The sequence below is a fragment of the Zophobas morio genome, unplaced genomic scaffold (genome assembly GCF_036711695.1).
Source record: "Zophobas morio isolate AGI-343-1 ecotype UQ-CSIRO unplaced genomic scaffold, CSIRO_AGI_Zmor_V1 ptg000024l, whole genome shotgun sequence".
NCBI lineage: Eukaryota > Metazoa > Arthropoda > Insecta > Coleoptera > Tenebrionidae > Zophobas > Zophobas morio.
In genome coordinates this window covers 21,574,677-21,598,205 of record NW_026972129.1, presented here as the reverse complement: position 1 = coordinate 21,598,205, position 23,529 = coordinate 21,574,677, and the positions used below count along the sequence as shown (strand labels likewise).

General features: G+C 35.4%; 5 protein-coding genes across 7 annotated transcripts; 2 read left to right on the top strand and 3 right to left on the bottom strand.

Annotated features, from left to right (window-relative positions):
- The first annotated feature begins 472 nt into the window (after nt 1-472).
- On the top strand, nt 473-5,571 carry LOC135135630 (uncharacterized). The gene is made up of 4 exons (XM_064064722.1): nt 473-3,993; nt 4,120-4,277; nt 4,328-4,379; nt 4,572-5,571. Exons 1-4 carry the CDS (start codon nt 473-475, stop codon nt 5,569-5,571), a joined length of 4,731 nt encoding a protein of 1,576 aa, XP_063920792.1.
- Nucleotides 5,572-11,993: 6,422 nt separating this feature from the next.
- Vps45 (Vacuolar protein sorting 45) lies at nt 11,994-14,024 on the bottom strand. The gene has a single exon (XM_064064810.1). The coding sequence runs from the start codon at nt 13,813-13,815 to the stop codon at nt 12,106-12,108; it is 1,710 nt and encodes a 569-aa protein (XP_063920880.1). The 5' UTR covers nt 13,816-14,024; the 3' UTR covers nt 11,994-12,105.
- A 152-nt stretch (nt 14,025-14,176) lies between these two features.
- LOC135135674 (isoleucine--tRNA ligase, mitochondrial) lies at nt 14,177-18,032 on the top strand. The gene is made up of 13 exons (XM_064064808.1): nt 14,177-14,416; nt 14,467-14,589; nt 14,665-14,809; nt 14,864-15,062; nt 15,138-15,242; nt 15,290-15,653; nt 15,705-15,941; nt 15,996-16,168; nt 16,226-16,358; nt 16,531-16,826; nt 16,876-17,089; nt 17,151-17,585; nt 17,641-18,032. The coding sequence occupies exons 1-13, from the start codon at nt 14,243-14,245 to the stop codon at nt 17,869-17,871; spliced, it is 2,829 nt and encodes a 942-aa protein (XP_063920878.1). The 5' UTR covers nt 14,177-14,242; the 3' UTR covers nt 17,872-18,032.
- Nucleotides 18,033-19,146: 1,114 nt separating this feature from the next.
- LOC135135677 (major antigen-like) lies at nt 19,147-20,957 on the bottom strand. 3 transcript variants are annotated; one of them, XM_064064814.1, is made up of 8 exons: nt 20,801-20,957; nt 20,597-20,743; nt 20,153-20,535; nt 20,042-20,099; nt 19,839-19,994; nt 19,389-19,784; nt 19,289-19,338; nt 19,147-19,243 (listed from the first exon to the last, which is right to left on the bottom strand). In XM_064064814.1, exons 1-8 carry the CDS (start codon nt 20,840-20,842, stop codon nt 19,231-19,233), a joined length of 1,245 nt encoding a protein of 414 aa, XP_063920884.1. In that variant the 5' UTR covers nt 20,843-20,957; the 3' UTR covers nt 19,147-19,230. The 3 variants fall into 3 exon arrangements, with proteins under 3 accessions (XP_063920884.1, XP_063920882.1, XP_063920883.1); XM_064064812.1 differs by having other exon boundaries at nt 19,289-19,784; XM_064064813.1 differs by having other exon boundaries at nt 19,289-19,784; nt 20,618-20,743.
- Nucleotides 20,958-21,302: 345 nt separating this feature from the next.
- On the bottom strand, nt 21,303-23,390 carry LOC135135676 (paramyosin-like). The gene is made up of 5 exons (XM_064064811.1): nt 23,231-23,390; nt 22,547-23,175; nt 22,212-22,494; nt 21,458-22,155; nt 21,303-21,413 (listed from the first exon to the last, which is right to left on the bottom strand). The coding sequence occupies exons 1-5, from the start codon at nt 23,270-23,272 to the stop codon at nt 21,401-21,403; spliced, it is 1,665 nt and encodes a 554-aa protein (XP_063920881.1). The 5' UTR covers nt 23,273-23,390; the 3' UTR covers nt 21,303-21,400.
- Nucleotides 23,391-23,529: the final 139 nt, after the last annotated feature.

Below are 23,529 nucleotides of genomic sequence, written 5' to 3'. Positions count from 1 at the left end.
CGAAAGGGGCGGCTTGTATCTTAGCAGTGCCGAACATGTGTAAACGGCACTAAGAGTTGTACTGCAGTCGTCTGGACGAACAGACGTGTTTCGGGAAATAAATGTAGTTTTGTTAAACAGCGTTTAATTTCCACACAAACGAATTCTTAAAAAGAATTAAACATTTTGGTCCTTCGAGCCGGATAGTGATTACGAGCTCAACACTGAGCATATCGCAAAAAGTGACGTGATGCAGCTGTGGTAGAAGATTCCCGCGCACGGATTCGCCACCCTTCACGACACAACAAATTACAACAATTCCTCCAAGAGTGAACACATCGAAAGGTCAGGTCGTTCCAATTATTCCTATTCGTATTCCTGTGAATTTTGCAAGCTTTCGGTATCTGTGTGGCGTTGTATGTTTTAATTATCAAATCGGTGTTATTTTCTTTAAAATCTTTATAACTTTCGATAAATTACAAAACTACCTACCATGCCAAATACGGTTAAAAGTTTAAAAAGCAAACGAGCAGGTGTAAAACAACGTCTTACGCGATTTCAAACATTCATCACTAATCCTAGAAATGTTGATCAAAAACTAGAAATTAGTAGGCGATTAAAGGATGTCGAACCGTGTATGCGTGAATATGAAGATTATCATTTTCAAATTGCAGAATTAGACCCTTCTCAGGTGCGGGACACGGATTTGATTGCGTTTGAAAACGATTATTACAAAATTATTACCGACGCCGAAAAACTTTTAGAAAAAACCGATGAAGCGGTTAGTTTGCCGGACGGTGAAAATTGCAATGTCAAACTACCAGACATAAATTTACCTTCATTCAGTGGGTCATTTGTGGATTGGGTAGGATTTCGTGACTCGTTCAAATCGCTAATCCATAACAATAAATTATTAAATGAAATCCAAAAATTTCACTACCTTAAAAGTAGCTTAAAAGACGAAGCATTGCAAACCATAGATCATTTAACTCCGTCAATTGCCAGTTACAAAACAGCTTGGAGTCTATTGGAAGACAGATTTGACAACAACCGTCTAATCGTACAACATCATGTTCGTGCCATTTTTTCGTTAGCACATGTAACGAAAGATTCAAAATCATTGAGGCAAATGATTCAAACCACAACAACACATCTGAAGGTGTTAGAATCGCTTCAAAGACCAGTCAAACAATGGGACGATTTATTAATACATATAATTTCGTCAAAACTAGATCATAATACGCTTATTGCATGGGAATCTTCACTTGGTCATGAAATTCCTACTTATGAACAATTAGAGAAATTTGTCGTTCAACGTTGTCAAACCTTAGAATCTCTTGAATCGGTATCAATTTCTACCAATAATAAGTTTAATACAAATGTGAACCAAAGTGCAAAACCTATTCAGAAAGGTTACATGACACGACCTGCAACTCATGTCTCCACAAGTTCAATACAATGTAGTATTTGCAATCAAAATCATCAATTATTTCGTTGTAAAAACTTTTTAGAAATGACAGTCGCACAACGTATCAATGAAATTAAAAAACATAAACTATGCCAGAATTGTTTTAAAGCTAATCATAAAGCAGACACTTGTACCCACAGTCAGTGTCGTAAGTGTAATAGAAAACACAACACGTTACTCCATATTGAAAATACTCCGGAAAATGTTGAAAGCTTAACGCCCATTAGTAGTCATTGTGTGTCTCTGATTTCTCAAACTGTCATTCTCTCCACAGCATTAATAAAAGTTTTTGATAAAAACGGTAAAGAGCATCAGTTAAGGGCATTGCTTGATAGCGCATCAACTTCTCACTTTATTAGCGAAAACGCAGCGCGAAAGTTAGGTCTACAAACAAACAACATTACGTTACCTGTGGTCGGAATTGGAAATAATTCAACAAAAATTAGGAAATCTACTTCTCTTAAAATACATTCCAACTATAACCGATTCAGTGACACTTTATCGTGCCTAATAATTTCACGAATAACATCAGACTTGCCTGCCATTACATTCGATAAAACTGCTCTCAGTGTTCCAAAAAACATTAAATTAGCAGACCCCCAGTTCAATGTTTCATCTGAGATTGATATATTAATCGGTGCATCTCTATTCTGGAAATTATTATGCATAGGGCAAATCCAAAATTCTGACAAGGGACCAGTTTTTCAAAAAACTTACTTGGGGTGGGTAATCTCGGGAAATATTCCAGTAACCCAACCACCCACATCCGTTTGCAATTTCTCAGTCGCTGCTTTTGACGAATTTGATAACAGGGAGAATAAATGTTTATTGCAAGAGCATGTTGAATGTGAACGATTATTTAAACAATCAGTAACTAGAAATTCAAGTGGTTTGTTTGTCGTAAAATTACCATTTAAAAGCGATCCACCTTCAGTGGGCTTCACAAAACACGCTGCAATAAGTCGTTTAAAAAGTATAGAGCGCAAATTCTTGAGAGATCCCCAACTTAAATCCGATTACACTGCATTTATGCGAGAATATTTAGAAATGGGTCACATGCAAAAATTAAAGGAAGATGATGATGGAACACAGGTTTGTTGTTACATTCCACACCATCATGTTGTGAAACCAGACTCCGAAACCTCAAAAATACGAATTGTATTTGACGCATCAGTCAAATCCTCAAACGGGAAATCGCTAAATGACAACTTATATGTGGCAGAATCATTACAACAAGAGTTATTTTCAATTTTAGTTAGGTTTAGAGTTCATCAATTTATCTTGAGTGCAGATTGCGCTAAAATGTACAGAATGATCTTGGTTGATCCGGAACACTGCAAAAGATTTCAAAGAATTTTGTGGAGATTTAATTCAACAGAAAAAATTCAAACATATCAGCTTAATACGGTTACTTACGGATTTGCATCTTCACCATTTTTAGCTATACGATGTTTGCAAGAATTAGCTAAAACGGAAGCCGTTAATTTTCCAGACTCGTATAAAATCATTTTAAGAGACTTTTATGTTGACGATTTATTAACTGGTTGTGACTCTATGGAGAGTGCATACAAAATTCGCGACGAAGTAACTGAAATTCTCAGAAAAGGTGGATTTGAATTACGAAAATGGTCGTCAAACATTAAAGAACTACTTCCAAAAAACTGCACACAGTCAAAAACAGTACACCTTATTTCTCAACCAGAGAAAAAAACGTTAGGTTTGTGTTGGAACAGCGAATCGGACACAATTAAATTTATTCCCAGTGATATTCCGTTCAGTAACAAAGCAACAAAACGCACAATACTTAGCACTTTAGCGCATGTTTACGATCCAGTGGGTATAATTTCTCCCACCATAGTCACCGTAAAGATTCTTTTACAGAAATTGTGGTCTTTAAAGTTAAACTGGGATGAATCTATTCCCGAAAATTTATATACAATGTGGGCAAAATTCTTACAAGAATTTAAAATGATGGAACAAATTACCATACCTAGAAAAACAATACCTCAACATCCCACCACAGTTCAAATTCACGGCTTTAGTGACGCCAGTCAATCTTCATACGGTGCATGTGTCTATGTTCGGTGTAAGAATGAAAACGAAACATATACATCACATCTACTTTGTTCGAAACATCGGGTAGCGCCTTTACGTGCCACAACAATACCGAAACTGGAATTGTGTGCTGCAGTTTTATTGGCAGAATTAATGAACAAATTACGAACAGTTTTAGATATTAACGTTGAAAAATATTTCTATTGGACGGACTCGGAAGTTGTTTTAGCATGGCTTAAGACTGATCCAGCTAAACTTAAAATTTATGTCGCGAACAGAGTAACTAAAATACAAGAATTAAGCAAAATTACAGATTGGTCGTATGTCAAGTCCAAACAAAACCCAGCTGATATTTTATCACGCGGTATGGCGGTCAAACAGCTGCAGAAATCGTTTCTATGGTGGCATGGACCAGAGTTTTTATTACAACCTGCTAGTAAATGGCCATACAAAAATATCATTCAAGACGAAAATTTGCCAGAAATAAAGCCGTTATGTTGTGTAACACATATTGATGCAACTTTCGATCTTTTATCACGATTTTCGTCATTTACAAAATTAATAAGAGTAACCGCTTATTGCCTACGATTCATTCATTCATTTCAATTACGTTATAGTTCGAAATACAAAAACAACGATTCAACTTCTGATTCCTCGCGTAAAGCGCCCAGTAGTTTAACTTTATCCCGTAACGAACTCAATAATGCACACGACATTATAATCAAAATAAGTCAGCGAGAATCGTTTCATAATGATATTGAATCTTTGAAAAAAGGTAAACCATTATCACATCACAGAAAATATTAAACTTAAACCCGTTTTTAGACCAAAAAGGACTATTGAGGGTAGGAGGAAGATTGAGACATGCACCCATTCAGTACGATCAAAAACATCAATTAATATTAGCAAAAAATCACAGTGTAACAAAATTGATAATTACATTGACACATATCACACATTTGCATGCCGGGTGTCTTGCAACACTTTACGCAATACGTCAACGTTATTGGCTAATTTCAGGACGAAACGCGGTGCGAAAAATTATACATCAATGCATAATTTGTTTTAGAGCTAAACCTAAGTCTTACCAACAACTTATGGGACATTTGCCTGAGTCACGGGTCCGACCATCAAGACCATTTCAGTACTCAAGTATCGATTATGCAGGCCCAATATTATTAAAGAATGGTCGTGGTAGAACCACTAAAAGAATTAAGGGTTACATTGCAATTTTTGTTTGTTTCGCAACTAAGGCCACTCATATTGAATTGGTGTGTGATTGCACCACCGAATCGTTTCTAAACGCACTTAAGAGATTCGTCGCGCGCCGGGGGAAGGTTGACACAATTTACTCGGATAATGCTAAAAATTTTGTAGGAGCTGACCGAGAATTAAAATCGCTGTACAATTTATTACAATCACCAAATTTTCAGAAAAAGGTAATAGATCATTTAATAAACCAACAAATTTGTTGGAAATTTATGCCACCACGAGCTCCACATTTTGGCGGTTTACACGAAGCCGCGGTCAAATCGGCCAAAAACCATTTACGAAGGGTGGTAAAAAATGCCGTACTTGATTTTGAAAGCATGTACACCCTGTTAACGATGGTGGAAGCTTGCATGAATTCCAGACCCTTGTCTCCCCTTTCCTCCGATCCAACAGACCTACAAGCATTAACACCAGGTCACTTTTTGGTTGGCGACTCGTTATTGGCATCAGCGGAAGCAGATTTAACGGAAGTGGCGACAACAAGGTTGTCTCAGTACCAGAGGTTGGAGCAAATGAGGCAACATTTTTGGAAACGGTGGGCTGCCGAATATCGCAATAATTTGCAACAACGTTATAAATGGGCTACCATCTCCGATCAACCCAAATTGGGAGCCCTAGTACTCCTGAAAGAAGACGACGCGCCACCACTCCAGTGGCCATTGGGTCGCATTGAAGAACTTCATCCTGGGAAAGATGGTTTAACCCGGGTGGTGACTGTGCGAACAGTGCGCGGTGCATTTAAAAGGCCTGTTACAAAAATATGTGTGATTCCTATCGAAGGTGGAGTGCGTGAGTGACAGTATTTCAAACCATTTTGAACACCTTGTAACTGTTATTGTTGTTTTTCTCTTATTCATAGACATTAGAACAATACTATTGTAACATATTCGTTGAAACAGTGAACATTTCAACCCGGGGAGCAATGTTAATGCCAATAAATATTGTCGGGATGTTTGAGTTTATTATATGTCTCCGCCGCCTAGGCCAGCTGCGGCGGCACCATTTGAGGTGCCGGCCGACAGTGCCGAAAGGGGCGGCTTGTATCTTAGCAGTGCCGAACATGTGTAAACGGCACTAAGAGTTGTACTGCAGTCGTCTGGACGAACAGACGTGTTTCGGGAAATAAATGTAGTTTTGTTAAACAGCGTTTAATTTCCACACAAACGAATTCTTAAAAAGAATTAAACAAATCGTAACTGATGTCACTCTGCTGTCCCCAACCCGCGCGGTTAATTCTTGCGGCCTTTTAATCAAAAATTGCGAACTTCCGGTCAACGCAAAACACGTGCTGTAAATTTGTTTTATTGTTTGTAAATTCACCAATCAAGTTAGGTTTTCTTAATCTTAATCTAATTTAACAATCAGGATTATTTAAATAAACCACTTGCTAGAAGATTTCATGAAATTCACTTAGTCAAGAAAAACACCTTTGTTGTTTCATCACGGATAGGTTTCTAGATGCATGTACGTAAGTATTACATTATAACACTTCTAAATTCTTCACACAAGATTGCTAATAGTTCATTTACGGCAGTTAAACAAGTTAAGCGGTTATCATCGTTATAATCATCGTTATCATGATCACATCACTGGGGCATTTTCTCGCAACGTTATCGATTGATTATTTCATCGGGGCATGTCCTCACAACGCTACAGATTGATTAATTCATCGAGACATGCCCTCACAACGCTACAGATTGATCAATTCATCGAGGCATGCCCTCACAACGCTACAGATTGATTACTTCATCGAGATTCGTCCTCGCAACATATAAAAATAACATCACCGAGACGCTTTTTCCTCGCAACCATTTAAAATTTACATCACCGAGACGCTTTTTCCCTCGGAGCGATGATTGGATATTTTTATGTTTGTTTATTACTTTTGTGTTTTGTTGGGGTAACCAGTTCGCGGTATTTTAAACTCTCAAAGTAAATTGTTTTTTTTTTTAAGTAACCAATCACTTAGACCATGACATAATTTGACATAATGTAAACTCTTTGTTTGAATCGTTGATAAAGTGTGGTAATTATTAACCTCATGTAAATTTTGTTAACTCTGCAATTTTCCACCTCATACAATATTTCTCAATCTCACAGTTTTAACTTCAGTAATTTTATTTGTTGTATAATTTTAATTGAACGTAAATTTCATGTTCCACAGTTTTAACCTCACATAATATTTCTATTTGTACAACTTTATTTCACACCAGATCTTTTGTTTCATAAATCCTTGCTAAGTTTGTTTTGTAAATACTTTGTTGATGAATGTTTCTATCATATAAATTGTTTGATGTCCAATTTTTATCTCACATAAGATTTATATGTTGTTTAAAATTTCACAAGATTCCATGTATGGCAAATTTAAATGTTGTTTATTGCTCGTTGAAACTTTAACACTTGTTTGGTTGTTGTTAATATCAGAGTAATAAGAAATTGAACATTTAAAAATGGAATTGAGGTTAAATAACACAGAAAACGTGGCAGAAGCGAAGTGCGGTTCCTAGTCGGGCTGGCGAGATTTATCGTGTCACCTGTACAAGCCCACAGGTTTGGATAGATTCAGAGGCGGCCGCGGATGTTGTAGTGCTCTCGACTTGGACCAATAGTCGAGATCTAACTGCGGGTCTGGTGACCGTAATGGTCTAGTTTCGCACAGCATGATCGTAATGGGGGTGCGTGCGGGTAGGTTTTGCGATAGATAGAATCACCGTCGTGGGGGGAGAACAGCTCCAGACCGGTAGCCCCAAACTCCGCTTGTGCTAGCATACCTCAGGGGTACTTTTGTTGTGCTCCTGTTAACTGCCGTAACTTTAAATTCTGCCGCCACACGCCCGTAATGACTTGTGTATTTGCATCTAGTTACTTAATTCAGATTTTGCTTTGTTTTCCTGTGAATATAGCCCTGGGGGGGGGGGGGGTTTGGGAATGGAGTCCGATGACGCCTTGGCCTTGCGGAACCACCAGAAGGGCACGCTCACGCTGAGTCACTTTTGCTCTTCGTTTCTTTTCCTCCTAAGGAAGGATGCCATTTCGGCCCCTGCCTAATTTTTGTCTATTATTTCTTGCGCTCTCGACTCGCACGCAGTGTATGCACTTGTATGAAAGAACGTCTTCCCGCCACTTTTAAAAGAAAAAAACACATCGTAGGTTCCCATTTGTTAGACGATCACAGCCAAGGCCAAATTTTGAATTTTTGAATTTTTCGCGGGCCTTTCAAACTTTTTCAAGGTCAATTTAAAAACGGGAAGTTTGGGTTATCACAACTTACATAGGCAATCATGTGTTGCTTCAGTTAGGGTGGTAGCCCGTCCTTAGTAATTAGTAAATGTCAGTTATAATAAATGCCAAATTGTTGATAGAGCGTGGCATAATTTAATATCATGTAAATTCTTTGTTGTTTAAAATTGTTATAGTATATTAAGTATTAAGAACGGTAAGGGGTGTTTACTGGTCGAAGGCAAAAGTTTGGAGACGAAGCGAAGCGACGTCTCCAATTTGTCTGAGACCAGTAAACCCCCTTAACGTTCGTGATGCTTATACTATTTTTTGTACGACCATCAAAAGATTTGCGTCTTTTTATCAAATTCATAAATTAAAAGAATTTATATCAAACATCAACAAGGTCGGTTTTTAATTTAAAATTTGTTACTATGGTTTCGATTAATATTATTATTATTATTATTAATATTATTATTAAAGAAGCGACCGGGCAGAGGCGTGGCCTGTTGTGCCCGCGCTAACATCAAGTGATGGGGTGACAGTATTACTCTTTAGTTAGTACAATAAGTATCATATTTGGATTTAAATATTAAGGTAGACTCCGCTAATTGTAACTTCTTGGGGTAGTGGTATGAGAGTTTTCCTTAAGTAATTTAAGGGGATGTCCTCTAGTACGTTTCGAAAGATTAAGAGTAAATAATTGTTTAATTGGAGAATGAGCATTACTTAGAGCTTGATAAGTGATTATTAAATCCCCACGTTTGCGTTTGTCAGAAAGAAGACAAAGTTTCATTGCATTAAGCCTACCACAATACGAAGGTCGGTTTCTACCAAAAGGAATTCTGGTTGCCCTACGCTGTACCAGCTCCAAGCGTGCGATATCTCGTTTTAAAACAGGAACCCAGGCAGTGTTGGCAAATTCCAGTAACGGTCTCACGAATGTTTTAAAAAGTTTTCCAAATATGGATGGACTAGCTTTGGCAAAGACTTTACTTAACAGATAAAGCATCGAGTTAGTTCTCTTGGTGACACGCAAAATATGCTCACTCCAAGAAAAATCGGAGGTACGAGAACGCCCAGGTCGATGTGAGATTCCGTTACGGATATCTGCGTGTTCCCAATGTAGTAGGGGTGTCTTGGGTTTTTAGTACCAATATGTAAGACTTTGCACTTATCAAAATTTAATGGAAGTAACCAGTTACGAGACCAATCATATACAGCTTGTAAATCTTTAATTAACGAAGGGAATTTATCGCAGCTATTATATAATTTAATGTCGTCAGCATACATGGCGAAGGAGGATGATATAATTCCTTTGATGTCAGCTGTATAAGCAATGAAAAGTAATGGACCCAGCACAGAGCCTTGCGGTACGCCACTTACGACATCAACATATCTGCTGAATGCATCCCCAACTTTAACGCGAAAAGTTCGGTCGCTTAAAAACGAGCCAATCCACCTCAACAGACTACCACGTAAGCCAAGCAGATTTAACTTATGTAGGAGACGTAGTTTTGGCACTTTATCAAACGCCTTAGAGAAATCCAGATATATGATGTCTAATGCTCGTTCAGAATCAAAGCTTTTGGTCCACTCCGATAAACAGCAGAGGAGGTTTGTTTGAACCGACCTCCCTGGCAGAAAGCCGTGCTGTTCATCTGGGACGAGATCTTGTTCCAGTAGAAACTTCATTACCTGATCATAAATGATTGATTCCATAACTTTTACCACAAGCGAAGTTAAACTTACTGGTCTATAGTTCAACAATTAAATATATAAACAACAATTTTAAAAATCAGTTTCAATTTTGACCGCTGTCGATTTAGATTTGATCTGGCTTGATTTCGAGTTAATTTTCTTTCCGTGACTATTAGTGAGTGATTTATTTGCCTAAAATCAGTGCTAAAATATCAATCATGAGTGATTCTGAAAGCGAAAATGTCGAAGTCGAACACGCATGGAATTTAAAATAAAAAAAATCTTGAATGCATGATTACTTACCGTTCGCCTCTTAATTGTTAGTCGTAGCAACCCGTAAACTGAACTTACTGCTATGGAAACCTATACGGTAAACGATCGAAAAAGCAATGGTCGTACAAAAACGTAATTTAACATCATGTAAATTCCTTGTTGTATGCCGTAAGCCGAAAAGGTGGTTATTTTTTGAGAGAGAACAAAATCTATGAAATAAACTTGACAAGCATATTTTCCCAACTACAAACCCCTCCATCTTTTCGAGTGTAAAATTACAAATTTCTATCACATAAGCACAGCTCTTTCTTAAAAGTACACAATGCTTCATTTTGCAATTTCTTTTCTAAGGAGAGTGGAAGACAATGCTCAAATTATTATGGTAACGTGATGGCAGATTTTTATATTTTGACAGTCGACAAAAAAAAAACGATTTAATTGTCACTGAACTGTGTCTTTGCACCAACCACAGCTACGTACAACCAAGCCGCGGTGTCCCCACAAACGGCCGCTATCTTTATGCTGTGTCCGCCGGCGCCTGCGGGAACTCCTTCAAGTATTATTCCGCAACTATACTCCCTCCACCACGTGACACACGACACTGTAAAGTTTCCTTTACCAGCAGGACATTCTCCGCATATCTCGCGTTGGTGGAATCCGGTATGCGAATAAACAGTTACATGGAAAAATTTGTCAATCTAGACTTGGGCCGAACTCGGCAATTGAATTCAATAAAGCAAAATTAATGAACCAAGAGTACATCGTGAATCGAATTCCCCATCCTCCAAGACATAAATACATAAAACACATGTTAAATATGGCCAAAAACACAAAATATCATTCGGTACGTACGTCGCTTTGAGAGGTGCGTCCGAGAATAAATGTTCCAAAATTGGTATCATAGAACACATAAAACATAACACAAAATCAGCATAAAAAAATATGTTAGAATTTCAAATAGGAATCTATTATAAAATAGTGCATCCAAACATTTCTGGTATAATATCTATGATTTTTTTTTTTTGTCATACAAGAAAATAAAATGTATAATTTCTAGAGATTTGGTGAAATTAAATAACAATTTTATCGCTTTTAACAAGTCCGAACGCGCAAATCTATATTACAAAAAAATGTCTTCTTTCTAGTGTTAAATTTAACTTGAACCCGAACACTACAATTTGTTTTGGCATTGCCCAAAAGGATGTTAAAATTGAGACTTCATGGCAAGACCCGGATCGGCGTGAAACACACAGCTTGGTTTCATATCTGGCTAGTTTGCGAAGACCAGATAAAGAATGCAATATGCGGCAGGTTTTTTGGGCATAAATTGTGGAACGTGTGTTTTGCCTATGTATAGATTAGAATCATCGAGGAAGGGTGACAGACTTCGACGAGGAACTTAAATTCCGCTCTCGTTATAACGTTCACTGTAATTCGCTTGGTGAATTCTCGGCTACCATAATTTAAATTTGCAACATCGTAATGACTTGTGTATTTGCATCCAGTTACTTTAATTCAAATTTTTCTTTCTCTTATTTTTTAAATTTATGATATTCAAATATCTGCAATGAAGGTTAGGCAGATAGTTTTCCTTCAACTTAAAGATCGACTTATTGAACACTTTTTGTGTTTGATTTAGAGGCGTATAAAAAAACACAACGTAGGGTTCCATATTTAGGGATTTTTTCGCGAGCAACCGTTGATAGCCGCGGTGATCAAAATCGGTTATCCCCCCACTCTTCAATCGTATTTTACAACAGCCACATAACCTTGTAGTATCCGACAGACTATACTTGATTATATCTACGATCGGCCCGGCGCATCCACCATTCTACACCGTACATTTTAGAAAATGTAGAAGGCAAAATAATGAAAAACAAATACAACTGTATATGTATTTGATCTTTTTATATATTTTTAGCACGATTTATAAACACTTTTGTTAAAATATCACGCACCTTCAAGGCAAAAGCGACCTACAAAAACAAACATAGTTAAATTTCTTAGGCAAATTAAACTAATTAAGTCACTTGCAGCATAATTTATATTCTCAATATAACATTTATTCAACTGATATATCTATACACAAATAAATAAAAAATATAACATTGTAATATATAAAAATTAAACATTTTATCTTAATCAAATCGCACGTTTCGAATATTTCTAGTGTGCCTTCTGGTCACATTCCTGGTGGCTTGTTCTACTTCAGCTAGAAAACTAGTGGAATTGTGTACAGTTGTACCACCAAGCACAATATTAAAACTGGGATTACTCTTATTAAAGGAATGTACAGTCAAAGATTCTTCATATGTGGCCCCTCCAACAATAAAAATTATCACGTCTTGTGGCCTTCCACTCAGGAAATGATTACCAACATATGGATACAAGCTATCTTTCAGGCGCCCTTTCGCCAGTTCTTCCAACGTTTCATGAATCAAGGGCTTATGTTGTGTATATACATTATCAACTCCACTCAAGCCCTTGAAAAACCTTTTAGTACTCTGTAAGGCATTTTCCACATTGAGAAAATCGCTTTGTCTAGCATGTGAACCCGCATATTCCAATATGTTGACAATGTTTCTAATAAGGCGTTCCGCCACTCCTCTCTTTTTCAACAACTCAATCAATCCAACTACATCGTTATTACTATGATTTTGATAACGCAGGGCATACAACATGACCAACTTCGCCAAATCTGTGTTCCTAACTTTGTCATTATTGATCAGTTTCTTTATATTTTGCAAATGGGAGGAGTGGTCATTCTGCGACGAAATTTCTTGCTCCACTTCGGAAATATCAAGCAGTTGGTATTTATTCACCATTGAACTCAATTCACCAACTACAGTTACATGTTTGGTGAGATTCCCTGAAAGTTTTTTAAATTGTGGATATGCTTCAACGAAATTTTTCATGTCCGCGATGCTCTCGATTTTTTGATGACTCTTAGCTTTGACTTGAAATTGATCCATCAATTGTTTTATATTCTGTCCTATTTCTCCATAATTTAGGAAAATATTTTTGGCGTAAAATGGGTCCTGTTCTGCTGATAACACGACTTCTGATAATTCTTTACTAACTCCTTGTACATTGGATAAGTTCACTCGGTTGTTGTTTATGGTCAATAACTCATGAACCATAGCTTGATAAGTCCATTGGTTTAATAAAGGCGTCATTGGGTCATCTCTCCTATCCAAAATAAGCAATAAAGGTTGACTGTTTTGTCCAAACGCAAACAGCGACGATTCTTTACTCATAACTTCATCAATTCTTGTCCCCAAATCCTTACAAAGTTTAGAATTAGCTTGATACCTAATAGCCGGGCTTTTCTTCAGAGACAACAAAACAGCAATAATACCCTGAACTGTCCTCTGCAATGCCGTCAAATCCCAGGAAAGACTATTCATACAAGTGGACAAACCTATAGAAAACAGATGCGGATTCACTGCCAAATAATCCATGTACAACTCTTGCACTTCTTTAACAACTTCTTGTTCGTCATGTTCTGCCAAAACCTTAATATCTGCTTTAGCGATAATATTACTGAAATAAATATAGTAGGCCCCATATTTCGGATATCGTAATTCGTTACACAACAACTCTATGTTTTCTTGAGTTGGACGTAAAAACACCAAACACTTGAGGTATCGCAAACCCATTGAATTACTCTGGTTAGCTGAATCTAATCTCTCCAGTAGAAACACTTCTTTTTGTTGAATTTCGGACTGCCCGTATACCATACTAATGACACTGGTGGTCTCTTTATCCATCAAGAGAATTTTCATACCAGGTTCACTCTCCTCAGTCATTTTTGTAACATACGCTTTAACAGCCGCGATTACGTTCATTTTGGTTACTGATTATAATCACAGATAAAATGACTTGATAAATCTATAAAATGTGTCGCAGGCACCAGAACTTTCCTTAATTTTTATTAAAAACTGGGACTTGTTAATTGTAATGGTTATCTGCCAATATTTTGACGTATAAGTATATAAGTCGGTGTCATTTATGAATATAATCTACTATTAAAAAACCTACACCATTTTTTATTTAATCTAATTTATTCCATGATTATTGATTCCGCCAAATCAATGAAAATAAGTTGCTTCTAAGTGAGACTGCTGTAAATAATTTGTTTTTAAATTTTACAAAGTGATTAATAATTTAAATTACCACAATTATATAGTAGGTTTAATGTACACATCAGTAGATGCATGTAGCGGGTTTCGTGGCCATGAGGAATTGTTAAGGTTATGTTTGTAATTTGAAAAAATGTTTTTTAGGCTAATTTCTCGTCAAAAAAGAGTTTTTAACAGGGTATCGTACTGCACGGAAAATGAAAATAAGAAAAAATTGTATAGTAACACTATATTTTTACCAAAAACTACATTTCCTTTGAGGTTAGAAAGCAAAAAATTAGTGGAACGTGATGAAGCAATTACCGTTGTATGTATCACTGTTTCGTTTTAAAAATTGCTATTCTTTGAATTTTGTAGTCAGCTGAATTTGATCACTTGTATAAGTGGCAAAGGAGTTATTTATCTGAACCAGAATTTGTACTACACGATGGGCCCCCGTATGCCAATGGTAGGCTTCATATGGGACATGCACTTAATAAAGTAAGGTCTAAGTTATGCAGTAGCATATTTTAAACTCTTTTTTCTTTAAATGTGCACATGACGCAATAATTGTAGATCTTGAAAGATACAATTTTGAGATACCACATTTTAAAAGGGCATAAAATACACTATGTGCCGGGTTGGGATTGTCATGGTTTACCAATTGAATTAAAAGCGTTATCAAAATTTGATGCTAGTTCATTAGAAATAAGATCTAAAGGTAAATGAATAGTTCACACTGACCTAAGTACTCATTTTAAATCCATAACTGTAGCAAGAAAATTTGCTGAAGATACCATACAAGAACAGAAAGAAATTTTTAAGTCATGGGGAATTCTAGGCGACTGGAAGAAATTTTATGCCACTTATTGTCCCGACTATGTGAAAGTTCAGATAAAACTCTTTAACAAACTGTACAACAAAAATTTGATTTATCGAGATGTGAAACCCATCTATTGGTCACCTTCTTCAAGGTAAAAAACAATAAATAGTCCGTTAGTAAATTGTCAAAAAATGAGCAGCACAATCATTTTCTTTAAAAATTTCAGAACAGCTCTTGCAGAAGCAGAACTGGAATATAACGAGCACCATATCAGTAAAAGCGTTTTTGTCAAATTTAAAATCCAGAACTTTCCTAACAGAAGCAGCGACGGGTAAAACGTTCATTAATTTTTTCCATAATTTCAAAAAACATTTTAAGGATTTATGCGTTGATTTGGACCACCACCCCTTGGACACTACCCGCAAATCAGTTAGTTTGTTACAACCCTTCACTATCTTACAGTTTAGTGAAAAACTCCAGAGACAAACATCTTTACATTATAGCTTCTGGTGCATTAGAAAACTTATCACAGACTTTAAATTGCACATTTGAAATAGTGGAGAATTTATCTGGCGATTTTTTGTCTCACTGCACTTATATCCATCCAATTTATAAAGATAAAACGTTAAAATTTTTACCAGCGTCGCACGCTACAGCGGATAAAGGCACGGGGTTGGTTCATTCAGCTCCAGCTCATGGACCTGAGGATTTCTTAATGGCGGTTAATTACAAAATGCCGATTGTAGGTAGATTTTTTCTTCATTTGACACTATTTCACTTTGTTATTTTTTAGAATAACATGGTGAATGAGTTAGGTTGTTATAATTCCACTGTTGGACAAGAACTGGAAGGAAAGTCTGTCTTAAAAGAAGGCACTGACAAAGTTTTACAGATAATTGGAGATGATATTGTTCATTTTCATGAATATGAGCACAGTTATCCTTATGACTGGAGGACCAAAAAACCTGTTATTATCAGAGCTAGTGAACAGTGGTTTCTTGATACTGAATCTATAAAAACCAGAGCGATAGTACGTTATTTCTTAAAATTATTTGTCCTAGATTGGAACGTAATGTTTTTATAGGAGCTACTAGAAGATGTTAAAATTATACCATTGTCTAAAAGCGACATATATAAACGCAATTTAATAAATCAAATCCAGAAAAGACCCTATTGGTGCATCAGTCGCCAAAGGAAGTGGGGTGTCCCGATTCCTGTACTTTTCAATAAATCAAATGATGATGTTTTGATTAATGAGTAAGTTGGTGACAACAACATAATTTTAGTAATAATAATTGATAATTTTGTTTCTAGAGATTTAATTAGACACTACTGCATGTTGATAGATAATCATGGTACTGATTTTTGGTGGCAATTGCCTGTAGAACAATTAGTTCCAGATGAATTACGACAAGGAGTCTCTGTTGACCAAATTCAGAAAGGACAGGTAAGTTCGTCAAAAAATTGGCATTGAAAATAAGACGAATTAGAATTAGCTGTGAGATCAGTTGTATGGGTGGTACTACTGCATAATTGACAGTTAGCTGACAGGTCTGTCACGTGTCATCAAAAATTACACATGCGCAGAGATCTGCGTACATTATTTTTCATCATTTTAGGATATATTAGACATTTGGTTTGACAGCGGAATATCATGGGCCAATGTCCTCGAGGGCGACAAAATCGCAGACATGTACTTAGAAGGAGTTGACCAGTTTACTGGTTGGTTCCAGTCGTCTCTCATAACTTCAGTGGCTTTGAGGGATAAAGCTCCTTATAAAGCCATATATGTGCATGGTTTTGTGGTTGACGAAAAGGGAATGAAGATGTCAAAGTCAGTTGGTAACGTTATTGACCCACTGGATATTGTTAAGGGTACCAAAAATCAAAAACCGTACGGAATAGACACCTTAAGGTAACGGAATTTTTCAAAACTGAATTTAACGAACACGCGTAATTTTTAGATGGTGGGTGGCCTGTCATGCAAACCAGGATTCGCTAGCTCATATAAGCAAAAACGTTCTTCAAGCTAGCGCCGACGAACTACATAAAATCAGAAGTGTTATCAGATTTGCGCTGGGATGTTTGAACGACTACCAACAACCAGCTGTTGATTACAACAGTTTATCGTTATTAGATAAATATATGTTGCATTTGCTGTATTTATTCCACGAACAAGTAATGTTTTATATGTTGGCGACTCTGGACTCTAATTTTTATTATGTGTTATTATTTTTAGACACAAGACGCCATCAACGATTACCAGTTTCACCAAATCTGTAAATCTGTTATAAATTTACTAACCACGCCAGTTTCTGCACTTTATTACAATGGAATTAAAGATCGATTATACTGTGATAATTTAGACGCTACATCTCGAAAAGCTTCGCAATATGTGCTTCTACAAATCTTCGAAATTGTAACTCAAGCAATAGCTCCAATCGTACCGCATCTTGTTGAAGAGATGTTTCAACATTTACCACAGAAAAGTGGTAGGACGTATTTCGCATCGCCACATAGCAAACCAGAAGAATTTTGGAAAAATGAAATAGTAGAGAAACTTATGTGTACTATTTTGAACATCAAGAAAGAAGTGAACAAGGTAGAAGGTGCCAGCACTTTGGAGTCAGTAGTTAGGATCAGTTTTCCTCAAAACGTAAAAAAATTAATAGAGGTAATGACACATTTTAAATAAATTTGTTCCAAGTGTTGTAAATATTATTCTACAGGGAGAAAAAATTTCTGACATCGAAGCCGAATTGGAAGATATTTTGCAAGTGTCTCAAGTTTTAGTGAATTACAGTGATATAAAAAGTGACTTTAATTTGGAAATGTTTAAAACGAATTACTTTACGTGCGCAAGATGTAGACGAGTACAGTCCAAACGTGAAAATGAATTATGTGCCCGGTGTAGCCATGTAGTTGACAATTTTAACGCAAGAACAGCGATTGCAAATTAAAATTTAATTTAGTTTTCGAATTGTTGATATTTCAAACATAGCGAAATAATGTGGACAATTTTAGAATATATGCAGAGGTAAGGCAATTCCAGCAACTTAACTTTTTTACTTTGTATTCCTAAAAATATTACTTTTATTAATGAGTATGTTACTGTTGTTTACCTTTTTGGTTTTTCTTTCCCTTGAGTATTTTCTTTTTATTAATCAATTTAACTTTTCCATCTCCTAAAACATAGACAAGATTAAAAATAAATAGCGAGGATACAAGCGGCATCATATTATTCCTTATATAGTTACCTGTGTAGTTTCGTTTGGAAGTTCGTCACCAAATTGAGTTTGACGATCCATAACTTTTGAACGGACAAAGACAACATATTTCTGTTTTTATCATTCGGTTCTCAATAGTTTTCTGGACACAAGAAAAAAATATCGAGGCCCTTTTATATTTTTTTTTGTCCCAGATTCTTATTTAGTGGGTTCGAATTAGGGAAAGAAGTAATTTTTATTAGTTTATCGATGTAAGTTTAATCGAGATAACTTGGTGTGGCCTAATTTCGAACATTTTTATGATTTGACTTTTTTTCTTCTTAATATACATACTCTTCACAACAAAAGACTGAAAACATGTTTAAAATGGTAAATTTTATCTCTCACACTTCTCTACAAATTTACTATTTTAAACAAGTTTTCAGTTTCTTATCGTGAATAGAAAACTACTTACATATGAGAAAAAAAGGCAAAATACAAACCCCGCTCACCCACCCTCATCTCAGTTGTGATGAATGTTCTTATTCGTCGTGTGCCAAGAAGCGGAGCTTAAATGTAAAATGCTTATTTATCTACAAGAAACTGCCATGTGAAACATGTTTGTAAGTATGAAGTTGTTGAAAGAAAGGTATATATGTTAAGAAATCAAAAAGTTAAAAATAATTGAAAATTGTTCATTCGTCCGTCATACCTTTTGAACAGAAGAAGAGAGCATATGTATTTCCGTTTTTATAATTCAATTCACGATAGTTTTCTGGGCACAGTTGTATATTTTCACCTAGGTATCTGTCCGTTTAGAATTTACGTACACATTCATTGGACGGTGTCATTTTCGACTCGAATATTAAAAAAATAAAATATAGTTTACTTATTAAAGTCTTTTTTGGTTTACATGTTTTGTGTACTTTGCTTTCCTTCGCTTTCAAGACCATGTGTTTTTATTTCTCGTTCTTTTTCTAAATGTACTAATTTTAATCACAACAACAGCGATTGCAATTAAAATACAAATTTATCTTTTCGAATTGTTGAAATTTAAAGCATAGGAACATTATGTAAGTCATTTCTAGTAACTTGTCACTTAATCAAATATTTTTACTTTGTATTCCTAAAAATATGACTTTTATTAATGCGAACTGCTACTGTTGTTTACCTTTTTGTTTGTATTTTTCTTTGGCCGTCAATTCCAAGTTCATTCTGAAACTACGTTTGCTTGTGTCCAGGTTTAGTAAATCAGGGCACTTTTGCCTTACTGGTATTTTTGAAACTGTTTTAGCTCTTTTCGTCTTCTGGACCTCGGTCAGACGTTTAATTTCCTTTTCATTGGAGTTACATGTTGTTTTAACACTTTTGAAGGCATTTTGGTTTTCGATGCTTTCGTCTTCAGCCGTTAAATCTTTTGTAATTAATTGCTGTTGTTCACCGTTCTTTTGAGCTTCTGATTCAAACTTTTCCAGTTCTTTTTGGTGTCCTTCAATTTTCTGTTGCTCGTGTCTCTCACTATTTTTGACCAAGTTTTCATGTTCTTGAACTGTTTCGTCCATTTTATCGATTTGTAAAAATCTTATTGTGTTCTCTGCAAAGGTAGTGTGAAGAGTAATAAGTTTATGATTCAGTGTATTCATTTTTGCATTTAGCTGTTCAATCTCCTGAAACACCGACTGCGTTAATAAAAACTGTGAAATTATCACATTATTTCCCACCCGAGTGATTTCATTTATTTTGTTTTTAGAATCTGAAAGTTTGGCTTCATTTTGTTTAATTGGAAGCTCTTTTGATTCAACTTCTTGCGTAATGTTTCGTATAGGTTCATGTATTTTTAGTCCTATTTCTGAGGTTTCTTTGTCTAGTTGCTCTAACTTTAATTGGAATTAATTTGTTTCTGTAAAATTTGAGTATTGCTCACCAAGATCTCTTGTAGATTTTGAGAAACAGACATCATGCTTGCCTCAATTTCGAGTATTCTGAAGTTTAATTGTAAAATAATTGACGATAGGAATAATGTACATAATTTTACTTATCCTTCATGTCACTATCACTGTTTATTTTTTCGAGGTGTTGTCTGTCATAACTTTTGTTTGTACCCATCTGCTGCTGCTGAATTTTCGTTTCTGTTTTATCTTCTAGTTCCAGGTCAGTTAATAGTGGATTTCGTTTTAATTTTTCGTTATACCGCGCTTTCGTAGACTTCATTACTTTTCCTGTGTCTTCAGTGTGTGCTTCTGTGGCAGATATTTCCTTCTTCATTGATGGATTTTTCACACAGTGTTTTTTTATTTCTAAGTTTTTAACAACATTGGCGAAATTCTTTTCTGCCGTCTTGAGTCGATCATTTTCTTTGGATAGAAGATATAAAGCACTCTCTCTTTGCGTAATAGTACATACACTGTCTTCAGTTTGCTGTGAATATCCACAAATCAGACAAAACATTTTTTTTTCCTACTAAATGTGGCTTAAATACCAGTTTATTCAAGTTACTCACTTCGAAGTTTCGTGTGTTTTGGCTGATGTATAATTTCAGCTCTATTAACAGCTGTTTTATGTCTCTAAAGTAGTCCTGATATCGACCTAAATCTTGCCTCGATAGTGTGGAATTATGTGCTATGTTCTGTTAAATTCAAAAGTAAAAATGAATGATCTGTATAAAGGACTGTTAAGGACTTACCCCGTTTTCTACGACCGTCAAAATTTTCTCAAAAAGAATCATTTTTCAAAATGTTAGCAGGTCTTTTATTTTTTAAAGCTTTTTTTAACTAATTTTTCATTATTTTCAGATGTTGTGTTAAATATGCCATTTTCAACAATTCGTGATGTTAAAAATAATAGTCACCGCCAACTTTAAATTTAAAAACCGTGAAGTTGAAAATAACCAGTACCAACATCAAAAATTTTCGCAGAATTAACTTGCTTTAGTTGGCAGAAATTGCCGCTGGTTTTAAATAGGTTAAGTATGTTTATAACTAAATTTTAAAGCTACTTAAATACAAAAAATACTACTATTGCCAGTGTTGTTTAAAATATTTGAAACAAATTACTTTACGTACGCAAATGTATTTAATATTTAAATACTTATAACACAAACGTGAAAATAAATTATGTAATGTAGTAACAAAATTGAACACAAGAACAGGCGTTGGAAATTGAAATAAAATTTTATTTCTTCGAATTGTTGATATTTAAAACAGCAATATAATGTGAACAATTTAAGAATATCTTATGTAGGTACGCCATTTCCAGCGACTTGAAAGTTATTTAACGAACTTTTTTAATTTTTATTCCTAAAAATACCGCTTTTATTAATGACTTTGCCACTGTTTTTTACCTTTTCTGTTTTTTGTTTTCCTTGAGCATTTTCTTTTTAGCCATAAATTCGGCATAACTGAGTCTCTCGCCATCAATACTACTATCACTTTCCATACTCATGCCGAAGCTACGTTTTTTCGGATGCTGCTTTGGCGACTGAGAACAAGTTTTCTTTACAGGTGGTTTTGAAACTGCTTTAGCTCTTTCCTTTTTCTGAGCCTCTAAGCGTTTAATTTCCTGGTGTATGAGGTCACATTTTAATGCAACACTTTTCAACACGTCTTGGTTTTCTTCGCGTTCGTGTTCAAGCTTTTGTTTTGTGGCAGTTAGCTCTTTTATGGTTGATTGGTGCTGTTCAACGTTTTGCTGCAGACTTTTGTTACGCAGATCGATACCACTAATTTCATTTTCTAATTCGGTTTTCTTTTGAGCTTCTGCTTCAAACTTTTTTATTTTGATCGTCAACTCGACAATTTCTGCGTTTGGAATACTTCGTAACAAGTCGAGTTGTTTTTGCTTTTGTTTAATTTTCTCTTCGTTGTCGGTAATTAACGACACTAGTTTCTCGTTATCTTTTATCAAGTCGTCACGTTCTTGAACTATTTCTTCCAAATTATTGTTTTCTAAACTTTTTTTTTCGTCAGCGGTAAAGTTCGCCTGAAGAGTAGCAAGTTCGTCTTTAAGAGTGTTCATTTTTGTGTTTAGCTCTTGCATCTCCTAAAATATAATAGATTGCGTTAAAAATAGTGAATCGCGTTATTTCTTGCAATTACCTGCGTTATTTCATTTGTTTTGGTTTTAGAATCTGCAAGTTTGTTTTCAGTTTGTTCAACTAAAACCTTCTTTGACTGAATTTCTTGTGTCATGTTTTGTATAGTTTGGTCACTTTCGTGTTCAATTGCAAGTATTTTCATTTCAAGTTCTGAGGTTTCTCTTTCAAGCTGCTCTAATTTTAATTGAGATGAAATCTGTTTTTGTAAAACTTCAATATTGCTTTCTAAGATCTCTTGTAATTTTTGTGAAACTGATAACATGTTCGCCTCAATCTCGACTATTCTGAAATTGTATGTAAAGTTAATCACGACAGTAATAATTCGGGTAATTTTACTTATTGCTCATTTCACTGTTACTGTTTATTTCTTCTAGGTGTTGTCTACCATAACTTTCCTTTTCATCTATCAGTGACTGCTGCTGCTGAGTCTCCATTTCTACTTTATCTTCTAATAATTCCAACTCTGATCTTAGTTGGCCCAACTCTTCGAATTTCTCGTCATACTTCTGTGTAGTACACGTTAGCACTTGTTCTGCATCTCCGATTTGTGTTTCTGTGTCACATATCTGCTTTTGTATTTCATCCTCTTCCTTCAGTGACTTCTCCGTCTCATCCTTTTTTAATATTTCCATGAGTTTAAGAGCATTGACAAAGCTCTGTTCTGCTTTTTTGAGTCGGGTATCATTTTCAGCGCACAGATGATTTAAAACACTCTCTCTTTGAGATATAGTAGACAAACTCTCTTCAGTTTGCTGCAGATATCCATGAATTAAACTAAACAGCATTTTTGTTTCAACTGAATGTGAATTAAATTCCAGCTTACTGAAGTTATTCACTTCCAAAATTTGTGTGTTTTCGTTGCTGTGTAATTCCAACGCTGTTAACTGTTGTTTTAATTCAGTAATGTACTCTTCATATTGATCTAAATCTTGCTTAGATAGTGTTAAATTCTCCTGTGCAGCGGTCTGTAAAGTTAGAAGTAAAAGCGAATTATATATGCCTACATTGTTGTTGACTTACCCTGTTTTCCAAGACCTTTAAAGTTGTCTCAAAGAGATCCATTTTGGCACAAATGTTAACAGGTGTTCTATAGTTTTTAAACAATTTTTAGTTATCTTCACAAATGAGTTAAGTCTGCCATTTTCAACAATTCGTGATGTTAAAAATAATGGTCACCGCCAACTTTAAATGAACCCTAAGTTGGAAATAGTCAGAGGCGCCAACACAACAAACATACTGGCACTGCTGTAGAAACTAATTAATACGTAGACTAGTTAATATTATTTTAGTAATAGTAAAAAAAGTATGCAATATTTTGT

Bases quoted from the DNA above. Each gene is read 5' to 3' on its own strand.
- LOC135135630 (XM_064064722.1), top strand. From the start codon at position 473: ATGCCAAATACGGTTAAAAGTTTAAAAAGCAAACGAGCAGGTGTAAAA. The intron at 3,994-4,119 runs GTTATGTTGTGT...ATTACGTTATAG, and splicing joins AATTTGCCAGAAATAAAGCC to TTCGAAATACAAAAACAACG. The intron at 4,380-4,571 runs GTACGATCAAAA...AATTTGTTTTAG, and splicing joins TTGAGACATGCACCCATTCA to AGCTAAACCTAAGTCTTACC.
- Vps45 (XM_064064810.1), bottom strand. From the start codon at position 13,815: ATGAACGTAATCGCGGCTGTTAAAGCGTATGTTACAAAAATGACTGAG.
- LOC135135674 (XM_064064808.1), top strand. From the start codon at position 14,243: ATGTTTTTTAGGCTAATTTCTCGTCAAAAAAGAGTTTTTAACAGGGTA. The intron at 14,590-14,664 runs GTAAGGTCTAAG...CAATAATTGTAG, and splicing joins TGGGACATGCACTTAATAAA to ATCTTGAAAGATACAATTTT. The intron at 17,090-17,150 runs GTAATGTTTTAT...TATTATTTTTAG, and splicing joins TGTATTTATTCCACGAACAA to ACACAAGACGCCATCAACGA.
- LOC135135677 (XM_064064812.1), bottom strand. From the start codon at position 20,842: ATGATTCTTTTTGAGAAAATTTTGACGGTCGTAGAAAACGGG. The intron at 19,785-19,838 runs GTGGGAAATAAT...TCGGTGTTTCAG, and splicing joins AAATAAATGAAATCACTCGG to GAGATTGAACAGCTAAATGC. The intron at 19,244-19,288 runs GTAAACAACAGT...TCATATTTTTAG, and splicing joins AGAAAAATACAAACAAAAAG to GAATACAAAGTAAAAATATT.
- LOC135135676 (XM_064064811.1), bottom strand. From the start codon at position 23,272: ATGGATCTCTTTGAGACAACTTTAAAGGTCTTGGAAAACAGG. The intron at 22,495-22,546 runs GTAAAATTACCC...ATACAATTTCAG, and splicing joins AACAGTGAAATGAGCAATAA to AATAGTCGAGATTGAGGCGA. The intron at 22,156-22,211 runs GTAATTGCAAGA...ATTATATTTTAG, and splicing joins AAACAAATGAAATAACGCAG to GAGATGCAAGAGCTAAACAC.